Source organism: Fusarium subglutinans, assembly GCF_013396075.1.
Source record: "Fusarium subglutinans strain NRRL 66333 chromosome Unknown NRRL66333_c0000051, whole genome shotgun sequence".
Lineage (NCBI taxonomy): Eukaryota > Fungi > Ascomycota > Sordariomycetes > Hypocreales > Nectriaceae > Fusarium > Fusarium subglutinans.
Window position 1 is genome coordinate 31,289 of NW_023502114.1, and position 12,680 is coordinate 43,968.

General features: G+C 48.6%; 3 protein-coding genes across 3 annotated transcripts; 1 reads left to right on the forward strand and 2 right to left on the reverse strand.

Moving 5' to 3' along the window:
- Nucleotides 1-163: 163 nt before the first annotated feature.
- Nucleotides 164-2,032, reverse strand: FSUBG_5239 (glyoxal oxidase precursor; the record flags this gene model as incomplete). Its single annotated transcript, XM_036683314.1, has 4 exons — nucleotides 164-978; nucleotides 1,033-1,532; nucleotides 1,618-1,777; nucleotides 1,873-2,032. 4 exons carry the CDS (start codon nucleotides 2,030-2,032, stop codon nucleotides 164-166), a joined length of 1,635 nt encoding a protein of 544 aa, XP_036539159.1.
- Nucleotides 2,033-6,194: 4,162 nt separating this feature from the next.
- On the forward strand, nucleotides 6,195-8,944 carry FSUBG_5240 (UBA domain protein; the record flags this gene model as incomplete). The annotated part of the gene is made up of 2 exons (XM_036683316.1): nucleotides 6,195-8,789; nucleotides 8,843-8,944. The coding sequence occupies 2 exons, from the start codon at nucleotides 6,195-6,197 to the stop codon at nucleotides 8,942-8,944; spliced, it is 2,697 nt and encodes an 898-aa protein (XP_036539160.1).
- A 196-nt stretch (nucleotides 8,945-9,140) lies between these two features.
- Nucleotides 9,141-9,686, reverse strand: FSUBG_5241 (ubiquitin-conjugating enzyme ubcP3; the record flags this gene model as incomplete). Its single annotated transcript, XM_036683317.1, has 2 exons — nucleotides 9,141-9,394; nucleotides 9,443-9,686. 2 exons carry the CDS (start codon nucleotides 9,684-9,686, stop codon nucleotides 9,141-9,143), a joined length of 498 nt encoding a protein of 165 aa, XP_036539161.1.
- Nucleotides 9,687-12,680: the final 2,994 nt, after the last annotated feature.

The window sequence follows — 12,680 nt, forward strand, 5'->3', positions numbered from 1 at the left end:
AAACTCGTGGGCTGCCATTGTCCTCCTATGAAGAAAAAAAACCTCCAAGCCAAATGCTCTTCTTCCAACCATGCATAACATACGAACACCTGGAACCAGCCAGACAATAGAAGCAAAAATTTTTGTCCTTTTTTGTTTTCCTTTTTAGTCCCATTGTTAGATGTTAGAAATACCGATGTCCATGTCCATGCCCATGTAGGTGAGCTCCACGACGTCTCCTCCTGGGTGGTGCCGCTGCTGGTGCCGCTGAGGGTGTGACAACAGCAGTTGATGTAACAGTAACAACCACAACTTCCTCTCGGAGATCGGTCACATAAACCACTTCCTCATCCCAGAGGATCTTGCTCACGAGGTTACCGTTTGTTACGAACTGTGTGCTGAAGTAGCTCTTTGTGTCTGTCACAGGCTGAAGTTCAGGTGCTGGGGTGGTTGTAGGTGCCGAAGCAGGGAGAGGCTCAGCGATCGTAGACTCTTTGAGTGCAGCCGCGCCCACATTTCCAGCGTCAATTGTGGGGATGACGACTTCGTCCGTGGACATAGAGGGCTTCTGTTCAACAGATGATGGAACATCTTCAGCAGTGGTCTTAGAGCTTGTGCCAGCAGCCGGAGCCCCATAGGCTGACGACACCTTGAAAACTTGACCAGGAAGAGGCGAGGCAGAGTTCTCTGGTCGGTCACCAGGTGAGTAGGTCAATGTGGGTGCATGAGCACCATCAGTTGGGTCAGGCTGCTCGACGTCAGAGCCATCTCCATAAGTAACTCCATCGCCGCCTGGCAGCTCTTTCATAGGACCTTTCACATCCTCGTTGGCCAAAGCTTTTGGGAGCTTCATCTCACATGAGGTGGCCTTCTGTTCGCTAACGACGTCGAAGAGAGGGCAGTCCTCGATTCTTCCAGTTTCGCTGGTGCAGGTGTTGATGGCATCCTGAAGGAACTCTTCCTCCCAGCCCATGATGAAATCTGCATGCAAACCGTAGCCTAATAGAAAAAGTCAAAAAGTATACTATTTTTGAGACATGAGCTTAAACATACCGGTGGTGTCTCCGTTGGCAAAGACAAAGCGGCCGTTACGATCGGAGAAAGCGGCCGTGTTCCAGATGACCTCATACATGAGACTGGGTAGCCGGACAGGATAGTCCTCAGGGCAAGTACCTGTCATGACGAGATCGGGAAATGCGACGTGGTCCTTGTGGTTCTGGCTGTCAACAGCATCACCGCCCTTCCAGCACGATGGGAACATGATTTCAAGACGAATGCCATCGGCACAGTTCGCATCGAGATAAGCCTTGTCAGGCATGTAGTGACGATAGAGGGTACCCTCGGGGGCTTTTTGGTAGTTCAGGCAGTTGAATCCGAGTGCCCGTTGAGCTAGATCGCTTTGCGTGGTCTGACCGAGAGCTTGCCACATAGACTTCTCGGGGTCTGGCTTGCTTGGATCGCCGATGGTGTAGCTTCTTCGGTCATTTGAACCAGAGAGCATTCTAAAGTCAGGAGGGAAAGCTGTCACATTATCTCCAAAAAGGAGGTAATAACTATAGACCATTAGCTTCCAGTTTGTTGTGTTTGATCATTCAGGATCATGGATATTGCTTTCCAGGATCCTCGAGAGGTACTTACGCAAGCATACCACCCACTTGAGGAACAAGTTCGAACTCTCCAGAATCACCATCTTGGAAATACACAGCAGGATGCCAGTAAGAAGACTTGTCTTGTGTTACTCGACACGATGTACAATCGGCATCTAGGAGTTGTTCGGTAGTGACAGTTTCGGCGAAATCTGTGCGATATTAGCGAAGCTCTTTGGGCACCCTACTGCTTGCTGTATAATGGCACGCATAGGATCACAGAAAAAACTCATTGTTCATGACTTACTGGAAGACCCATGAATTGCGTGGGCATGCTTCGAAACTGTGCCAGGATCGACGATGGGATCAATACGGGCAAGTCCCACACGGCCAGGACACTCCATGCGCCAGAAAGCATTGGCGCTGCCTATCAGGCCAACAGAAAGTGTGATGAATGACTTAAGCATCTTGATGGTATCGGCCTATTCAGGCTTGAACTTCAGCCTCCGAGGGCGATATTTGAAGGAGTGGACGATGCAACGAGGCGATCTGAATGAGAGATGTTAGAATTGTGATGATGATGATGATGGTGCTGAAGAAAAGTGCATATCTAAAGGAAAGTGCAAGCAATCGTCCAGATTTGAAAAAGGAGGGAAAGAGCATGGCTGTCAAGCATCAAACGGAAGGAGGTACTCAGGCGGAAGCCAGCTGGCAGCGGATAGCCGCCGCAGGTACGGCTCAATGCGCAAAATGGGAAGGAGGCATTTTTGAAAGGCCGTTTCCCCAAGGAGAAAGGAAGAACATCATGATCTTTGTGTAATTGAAAAAGACAGATGCTTTTTTTGAGTCCTTGCAGTCGAGTTCCGATCATGGTAAAGTGAGGGTATAAGTGGAAGTGGAAATGTACTCACCGTCAACGTATTGTGGAGTTTCAGTTAAATCGATGATGAGTTTCTGCAACCCTCGAAATTCCCTTTCCGAACAATATTGATTCAAAAAGAAACGAGAGAAGGGATCAAAGAGGAAATATTGAAACCAAAAGTTGTAATGGCTGGGGATACCTTTATTGCTCGACGGTCGCACACTCTTGCGAATAGTCTGGCCAACCCCGCTGAGAATCCGAGACCCTGAATTCCAACGCGTGGTTCAGATCCCAACGTCGAGGTCACTGCCACACTGCCGGATCGAGCCACCGGGTCCTTTGATGGTGCTGGATTGAATCAGGGACAAAGAATGCTTTGTCCAATGGTGCCGCTTTCGGTTTACGGACGCCAGCTCCCGCACAATCGGTGGACTTGTCTCAGCGTAAAGTGGTTGACAGACGCTTCGGGAAGCTTTTGGCAGAAATTCAATTAAACTGAACCAGAAGAGTCTCGGTAGTGGAGGGTAATGATGTCGACAGTTCAGATAAAAGCCGTCTTCGACATAAGCGGTCGACAAGCCTCGTTGATAAACTTTAGGGAACCGTTGTAGCCTATATCAATCAGCCTGCCGTTTTCTGTAACGACTTGACGATCAACGGTTTTCACAAGTTTCGGTAGATCCAAGTAAAGTTATTGCAACGGAATGGTTGTGATACAGTCGTGGTTCTCCGAGTCTTGTGTCGCGTTCCTTTCGCAAAACGCTTCACCTTTCAAGAACTCGAGGCGTCGATACTCTTCACAATACAGGAACCAGATACTCGGTATTTTGAATGATAAACGAATGAGATTTGAACGGGCAGAATCGCAAGGAACGTGGGTATGGTCGAAACCAGAAAAGAGTGTAGATACGAACGTCTAAGAGACGGAAAAGAGAGTTGAATGAGTGTGAAGCGAGCCAGCCCGAACTTCAAAAGAGTGAATGGATAAACACCGAGAATAAAAGCATTCGAAAAGGAATGGAATAACAAGAGGGAAATGTACAGCTGGAAAGATGGAGAATGAAGAGGACGATCGTCCGCGAAGTGGGAGCACACGCCGCTAGAACATTGCATTGACAGGCAAAGCAAAGAGCATGGGGTGTTTGGTTCTAGCCCGGGGGCAATTCAATTCATCTTGGCACTCAACGGAGCATTTCTCTTCTGAGGGGAGGGGATAGTTTGGTTGTGTCGCAGTCAAAATTGCATCGGTTCCAAGGGTCAACCTATAACGCACAGGGGTATTAGAGTGGTCTTGCGTCGTGATACCAAACTAAGAAGAATACTCTGGGGTCATTGGCTGATCTTGAAGGTTGTAAGCGCTGGTAGGGGCAAATAGCATGTCGTAAATACCTCTCCGTGGATGAACGGCACGCGATAAATGCAGGTACAAGACACACAGCAGCTGATGGTCGGAATGAATACCTGGAGATCTCCAAGGCTGTCCCTGGATAATGCCACTTATCAGCGAACCCAGGGGATGTCTCGGCAGAAGAGTTGCCGAATCAGAGCCTGTACACAACATCGGGTCACATTACGAACGGCGCCAGAAGGTCTGGGCATCCATCATTGCTCCTGTCAATCACAACGGATGTGCAGCTCTCCAGATTGGAATCTACAGATCTTCACTGTTCAACCAAACATTGATTGGATTCCTGCGCCTCGCAGAGTCGCGCGGGCCCTACCACATGCACAATTGCTTAAATGATTGCATAACATTGAATGGCCAAAACTCCTTCGTACGGCATTCTATTACACACTAAAGAGAAGGCTAGGATATGCTGGTCATTCACGGTTAGATCGGTCCCTAAATACTCTCTCATGATCTGTGTGGCTATGACGCCGTTGGACTGCTTCTGGTAAATTGTCTCAGATTGGGTGTCGTCAAGTTTGCGGATGGCTGGTTTGCTAGTGTCGTGAGCGAGGCAAGGGTCCAAACCTCAAAGACAAAGGGAGAGACAAGGGGTTTTCTCGTCGTAACGAACGAAACCTCGGACCTCCCTGAATGAGAGCTGATTGATGTCCATGATCTTCAGGTCCTGGGTGTTCATCACCATTTGTCTGTTTCGTTGGCATGTTTCCACGAGAGTTTCAACGTTTAACTTCCCAAACATTTATTTGCTTTGCATGAGGATTTATATCCAGGGGTTGGAATATCTGAGGGGCCAAGATGCCTGAAACGGGTTTCACTTCCGGTACCCGCCAATCAGAGGCTGTCTGTTCCTCACTGCCGCTCGAGCCCCCTATCATAATCGAGAGTGGCGTTGGTCGTTTAACGGCGGGATGACCTCAATCTGGGCTCTGAAATTAGCTAACAAAAGTGGTGACCCTGTAAATATCGTAAATAAAGACCGACATAAGTAATATCTTTCAACTTAAGAATCTTGGCTTCCTTGGCTATGTTTTTTGGTTTTGAATTTTTGGGAGATTTCGATCACTACGCTCTGGTCGTTCAATGTTCATACCAGTCAGTTAAATTTCGCTCCCTCCAGTTGCTCCACGCTTCAACGCAGATCTGTTACAGTATGATTGACTTGTCCAATCTCCCTTGACATTGAGTGCCAGCACGAGGCATTATTGAATCGACATTGCAATTACGTATACAGGAGTGAATTCGATCTGCAAAGCTTAGGCTCATTAATGAGTGTGAGTTTTCTAGGTGGCAGTACAACGATGGCCACGTTTCTCGGTTGCCTCAAAGCTCGTTGAACCAGCGCCATGCACGTTTGCAACAGTATCTAGACAGTCCTGAACCGCCCAAAGCTCCTTGGCTGTCTTATTTATTGATACTACTATAGCTGCTGTACGGTGTAACGATGGTACAATCTAATTTGAGAATAGGTCCTGGTGCCTAATATCCGCGTTGCTGGGGCATTTTGGGCGCTATTGCCTCGTTTCATTATAAAACATTACTGATAATACAACTGAGTATGAGTGTAATAGGACGTTGTGTTACATTATAGGATCCTAGCAGTAATGTCACTGCTTTTATGACTAAGTGTTTGCGACCTTTTCTATCTTTGAGGTAAGGTTATTGTCTATGAAATCAAGCTATGATAATGTAGCTTGTGGCTTATATTCATGACTGTGTGTTGTCAGTTTTGTTACTTACATAGATAACTATTTAATATCGTATATTTACGTTTAATGACAGGGTTTGTCTGTGTCAACCATCAGATTAGTGCAGGGTAGGCGATGTATGGTGTATGAGTGAATCAACTTTGTCAACGGCGATATTCATTTATCGGGAGCATTGCGGTTTTAAGCAGTCTTATAGTTCACCTTATGACTGGCCTGTAATTGCCTGCAATTCTCTTCAGTCAAGTTGCGACTGGTATGAGAGGCAACAGTGACCTTTTAACACCATTGTCTTTCCTTTCAGACATGGCTTGCAAGATTTGCAAGTCCAGTGATTTGCCAAGTTTGATACATTCCTTCATCGGAACGACCCTGACGTGAGTTATCTAATTAAATATACAGACTCTGCCTGGAAGTATGATCTTTTCACTTGAATCGATTTCATCGAGCAAACAGGAGTCAACGCTACGAACCATCCATCTGTACCTTACAGAATCATGTGATAAGCCACAAGCCATGCACAGCCACACAAAAACCCCACACCTGAATGCGGCCCCTGGCTGGGGTCGCATCTCGCAGTTGCGATAACAGACAACTGCTTCATTTCTCGTACTATGATTAACGATTTTCAATAACATACCAGATACTTCACGATGGACGACCTCTCAGGCCTCGATTGGTCTTCTAAGCCAGCCAGCGGCCAACCGAAGCCGCCTGTTATGAACTCAGCGTTCGCGCCCATGCGACCAACACCATCCCCTTTGGGCTCAGGCCGTAACACGCCTCTGTCCACACAGGGCTCTGGATCCGTGGCCCCTAAGCCGGCACCGACGAAGCCATCACAGGATAGTTTCAGCAATCTGATGAATTTTGGACCAGCAAAGTCGAAGCAGAACCTGAGTTTGGCTGAGCGACAGGCGCAACTTGAGGCTGAGAAGCGACAGAAGGAAGAGGAGAGGAGGAAACAACAGGAGGCCCAGTTTGGTAATGGACAGTTCTGGGATGCGCTTGGAAGCAGAGGTGCATCGACGAGTCCTGCTTTACAACCGCCACCTATCTCGAACACGCCAAAAACCAACGACGATGACCTCTTTGCCGCCTTCAATAAGGATACCAAAGTCGACAATTCGAGTCATTATCCCCCTCCCGAGTCGCATCGATCAACTCCAGTGAATGGCGCCTCAGCAGCTGCGCCAATTAACTTGAGCGACCCCAACGCATGGAATTCTAACGGAAAAGGAGCCAATGGAGGCGCCTTTGGAGTTGAAGATGATGATCCCTTTGGCCTGAACCAGATGAAACTCGCTGCTGCTCCTGTGGTGCCTACCCAATTGGCAGATGATGACGACTTTCTGGGAGATCTTGCACGTCCAGTTGAGGAGGTACGACGCAAACAGGAAGCCAGCAGACCACATGCGGAACCTGGAAAGCCTATTGAGGACGAGGACTCGAGCTCATCTGAAGAGGAAGCTATCCCAGCACGTGAGCAATATGTTGAAAGAACACCGCGAGTCAATAAGGATCCTTTTGATCGAGCTGTGGCGCAACTTGTGGACTATGGATTTTCCGCTGATGATGCCCGACGTGCTTTGGTTGAGAGCGGTGACGGTTACAATGCTCAAGCTGCGGTCAATTGGCTTCTGGACGAGGCGCATCGGAAATCTAAGGAACAGGCCCAGGCGAAACCCTCGTCTGCTAGTTCTAGTAGGCCCGGAAGTCGACCTCCAAGAGGTGATAGCAGGTCGCCTGCAGCAGGCGATCAGGACTTGGCAAAGACAGCTGCTGCAGTGGGCAACAGTCTGTTCAAGACTGCCAACTCCCTTTGGAAGACCGGACAGAAGAAGATGCAGCAGGCTGTCGCTGATTTCCAACAAGAAGGCGACCCAAGCCAACCTAAGTGGATGCGGGAAGCACAGCAACAGTCCAGATCGCAGAGCGCAGGAAAGGCACGAGCAGACGCTACAGACGAAGCTATGATGCTTGAAGCTGGCGGCCGTCCACAGCCTCGTCGGACTAACAGTCGACCTACTGAACATGGGGCTACTCCTCAGACATCGAGGGGACAATCACCCGCTCACTCTGCTGGCAGTCGTGCCAGCCCAGCACCTCGATGGCAGCAGCAAGCGCCACCACCGACATCGGCTTTTGATTCTAAATCGCGACTCAACAGACTGGCAGCAGATGATGAGATCTCTACTTATAGAAGCCCTAATAGGAGAAACAAGACATCTTCACAGGCCTCTTCGCCAGCGCCGCCACCCAAGCCGGCGGAACCAGAAGCAGATTTGCTCTTTAACTCTCAAGAAGTTAGACCATCTCAGTCTATGCCTTCACGACCCGTTCAGTCTTCTCCTCGACCAACTCCACAGGCTAAGCGACCATCACCCCCTGTCTCAAGACCATCACCACGACCAGCTCGGGAGATCCCTTCTATCAGCGCTATCGCGCTCCAAACCTCTACACAGCACCGCCTTCAGGGCACAGCTCACTTCAAGAGAGGTGACTATGCTGCTGCCCACTCATCCTACTCGTCTTCGCTATCAGCTGTTCCACCGACACATCCTCTTGCCGTCCTCCTCCTCTGCAATCGTGCTTTGACTGCGTTAAAGACTGGAGAGCCCAAGCAGGCTGTCGAAGATGCCGATAGTGCGCTCAAGCTTATCGGACCTGGCAGCGGCCAAGGAGAAGTGGTGGCTGTGAAGAATGAGAGCGGAGTAGACGAAAACCGAGACCTGAAAGACCTTTACGGTAAGGCCTTGAGCAGGAAAGCAGAGGCTCTAGAACAGATGGAGAAATGGAGTGATGCTAGTGCGGTCTGGCAATTATGTGTCGAGAGTGGTGTTGGTGGATCGAATGCCATTAAGGGTCGGCAGAGATGCCAGAACACTCTGGCACCCAAGCCCAAGCCAGCACCGAAGCCAGCAGCCGCCAAACCTCGACCTATACCCTCCGCGACGGCCAGTCTTGGACCTCAAAAGAGCTCCGAGGCCGTCGCGCGACTTCGTGAGGCAAATGAGGCTGCAGCCAAGGAGGATGATGAGAAGTTTGTGCTCTCGGAGAAGGTCGATGCCAAGGTATCTGCCTGGCGCGACGGAAAACGAGACAATATCCGGGCTCTCCTTGCTAGCCTTGATAGCGTACTGTGGGAGAACAGTGGATGGAAGAAGGTGGGCTTGCACGAACTAGTTATGAACAATAAGGTCAAGATATCGTATATGAAAGCTATCGCAAAGACACACCCTGACAAGGTAAGCATTGTATCACACATTACCCTGTCTACAGTATTTCTAACAAATCGCAGCTTCCTCAAGATGCAAGTACCGAGGTTAGGTTGATCGCAGGATTGGTGTTTAGCACTCTCAACGAGAGCTGGGACAAGTTTAAGGCGGACAATGGGCTATGATCTATGCATGAGCATGAGGGACGGAGTTTGTAGAGCGTTCACTCTGAAGCGTGTCTTGAGATGAGTGTCGGATGAGTGTCGGATGAGTATATGATTTTTATTTAGGCGGCAATAACGCTGCCGAACACCATGCTATGCTATGCCTCGCCGTGTCAAAAATGTGCGCCAATACTCCTTGCTACTCAGTATCTATATGCTATAGACCCAGCATTTTTCGGACACCCTCGCGGACCTTATTCTGGTATTCGGTGCGCCGCTCACGCCACATCTTCGCTGCCTCAACGTTTGCAGGAGACTCGTCGTTGGGCTCGGCGAGCATGCTCATGACAGAGATTAGGATCTTTTCGACAGACTGAATAGGTGACCATCGTTCGGATGCGTGCTCATAATGATTGGGATCGTCGCCAGGAGGGTGAAGGATCGAAATGCATACAAGGCCACTAGGGTACACTGTAGAAAGTCAGTATGAGCATGCGAAAGACCCAAGAGTTGACGAACCATTTGGGTGCCATACATCGGCGAGGAACTTCATTGATGGCGGGGCAAGCGGATAGTCCTTTGGGAACTTGAGCTCCGCAGGAAAGACGCCGCCCTCAAAGGGAGTACCCTCAGGACCTTGAATAAGACATTCCCAATGAAGAAGATCGTCCTCGGAGATGGGGCCGGCGGTGATGCCCTCTGGTGGGTTGTTGGTGAGAGCGCGATACTCTTGGAGTAGGCGGCGGTGGGCGGTAGACGTCATGACGCGGGGCGTAGCCGATAGCGCGGGCAGCACCTATGCCAGCTGGTTACAAACAAAGAAAGGATGTATTCTAAGGAATCAACGTTATTGTAGACGCTAGACAAGAAATGCAATGATGTTGTTGGAATAGACTCAGAGAAGCGGAAGGAAAGTACGTTTCGGACAAGGTGGAGGGAAGGTGACGGCTAGTGGGGACCCCGGGACACGGACAGCCCCATAATTTTATTTCGGCGTCGACGGTCTTTTGCCGTTTTTGGCAGATGTCCAAGAATCATGGATCTGACAGCTGGGAGCAATAACGAGGCCAAATTGAAAGCTGGGCGACTGAACCGGATAATTGGATATATTGGGAATGATAAAAACACGTAAGCGTCGTGCTTGTTGTAATACGCTGGCTTCGACTCTATGAGTGAAGCAGACCGGCCAGTCACACATGTTGAGAAACAGAGCAAGATGAAGTTCCCCTGCTGTAGTATACAAGCTGGTGATTCATAGCATGGGATTCGTATCTGCCTGAAATGGGCTGATCTCTCAGATAATACTGAGTGTCTGGATGTTCTACTCGCCGAACTCAAAAGAACCTTTGGGAGATATTTTCTTACAAAAGTAGTTCAGTAATCGTGATTTCTATAACCAAGGCAATAAGGAAAGCCCACGAGTAAGCTGGTTTGACGGTGAGTAGGGAACGAACCGCCAAAAACTACCGCCGGCTCTCGCGAGGGTCAATACACCTCACCACGAATTGCAGAACACCACAAAAAGATCACGAACTCATATTGAGCTCGCTAGAATCTCCGGTGCGGGGAGTCGAACCCCGCTCGCCGCGGCATTTATTGCTGTGCAATTGAAAACGCGGAATGATAAACCGATACACCACACCGGATGTGTTTGTTGAGGATCCATGCAGATTTTGAGCATTATAACCAGCTGGGCCTTTTGTGGAGAGCTCGATGGACCTGGACCCACTTAGCACAATGGTAGCTAGTTAACTGGCTCTTGAAAAATGCGTTGATTCGCTGTTTGTCTGTCGGGTTGGTTTGGACAAGTGCTGTGTAAGTCAAGTCTCTTCTCTTTCGTATCTTTACCAGCACGAAATGTATATCTTTGATAAGCATTCGCGATTCCTTGAAAATAACATCTGTATGTGTAATCGATGATCAAACAAAGAGAGGTGAAGCATATTGGCGATGCTGATATTTGTATGTCGCTGATATTGAACAAATTGCTATACATATTAGCAGTTATTACTACACTCTTGCATGTCTCCAATCTGACGATTGATGCCAAGCTAAATATTAAAATTAGTTACAAATAATGGAAGAATCAAATTGAGAGACAAAGAGACGTATAATAACTAACTTGCGGGCAAAAATGCCACTAAGGTTCTTGAATCATAAACTAGCTACACCATGAGCTCAAGTGTCCTGTCTTAACAACAACGAGACTTTTATATGGTTTCAATCAGTGTCAGATCAGTTCTTCACAGACATCAAAATCTTGGAGACATTCCCAGCTCTAATGCCATCCTCGCCACTGCCCTCATCAGCTTTCGTGACTGCATCTGAACATGTATCTGATTTATTGATAACTGTATATCCTAAGGATCATAAACTTAGGGAAGCTTAGTCCTAAATTTATGATGATTTAGGCTACCTTAGGCTAAACTCATCCTAAACTCGTCCCAAAAGATCAGATGATAATTGAACCGTTGATCACCATCTTGGAGCCCCTTCTTCTCCACTGTCAGCAGCATGATTACCAGCAGTTTGAATGCTGTCATCAGAGATTGAGTTCTCTGTTCTGTAAATATTGTTAGAGTATCGATGACCTGAGTATCTGTGACCACTATGCCCTATTCATCCTCATCCTTAGATTCAACTACCTGGTTGCAGATTTCGTTTGCTCGTCCTAGAAGCTAGTGATGTTTCTGCGCCATCCCTTTGTGACTGAGTCCAGTTTCATCGATCCCTTGAGGGAGGTCGCCCCCTCGTAGTAGTAGACGAGTTGGGAGTCGGCCAGCGCCCTGGGAAGCTTCATCGAAAGTCGAAGTGGCCGGTGCTCGTCGTACTTGTAGAGAACATGAAACTCTCAATTGTTACGCCACAGAGGACGAATGACAAGCAGACAGCCGGCTTGATGCGGGACGACATGACCTGTCTCGGCGTTGAAGGTCCCAACGAGGTTGATGCCCACAGGGGTCTCGTAATGGAGAGGTAGAAGCAGCCCCACCACAACTCCTAGCTGGTTCGTATGGAGGCCAGCACAACGTTCAGTCTCGCTAGATTGGTCGAGGACTCACGACGTAACTCCATTTGGTCTCCTTCTCGGCGTCCGTGAGACCGAGAGCCGGGGAAGTCCCCTGAGGCAGCGACGACGTATTTTAACGGATGAGAGAACGTCGAACTCGACCATCTTTCCCAGTAGCATAACCCCAGTCAGTGGGGTTAAGGGCAATGTCCTGATGTTGACTGGACATTTTGAATAGATGATAAGAATCAGAGGGTTCTCGTGGTTCTTAAGAACTTGAAACGTGATATATAGGTTGAATCAACAGCATGAAAGGGTATGCGATGAAGAGCGAAGGGTAAGGACTAGGCGCTGGAGGTTGAAGGAATGGAAAATGGGAAATGAAGGTTAGAGTAGAGATGAGCAAGGTCTGTAAAATAGAAAGAACAAAAAGGCTGTTGCAGACGGGGAACACGATCCATAATGAAACGTAGTACACGAATGTACCATTCATGTATCTGTATGTCCGCACCTGAACACGAATGACCTTGAAATTTGATCCCTCGACCAACGTGCCCTGGTGAAGAGTGATAGCCAAGTGTGTGAGATTTTTGTAGTCCTTATCTAGCATGGCTGCCATAGCCTCGAGGCCCGCGTCCTATAAACAATAATGACGAGCCTTGAACCAATCATGATATTTCCTTTCCTTCATCGATCAGAAACTTACAATATCAAGGTCTGTGAGCGAGACAGGATGTGACATCAGCC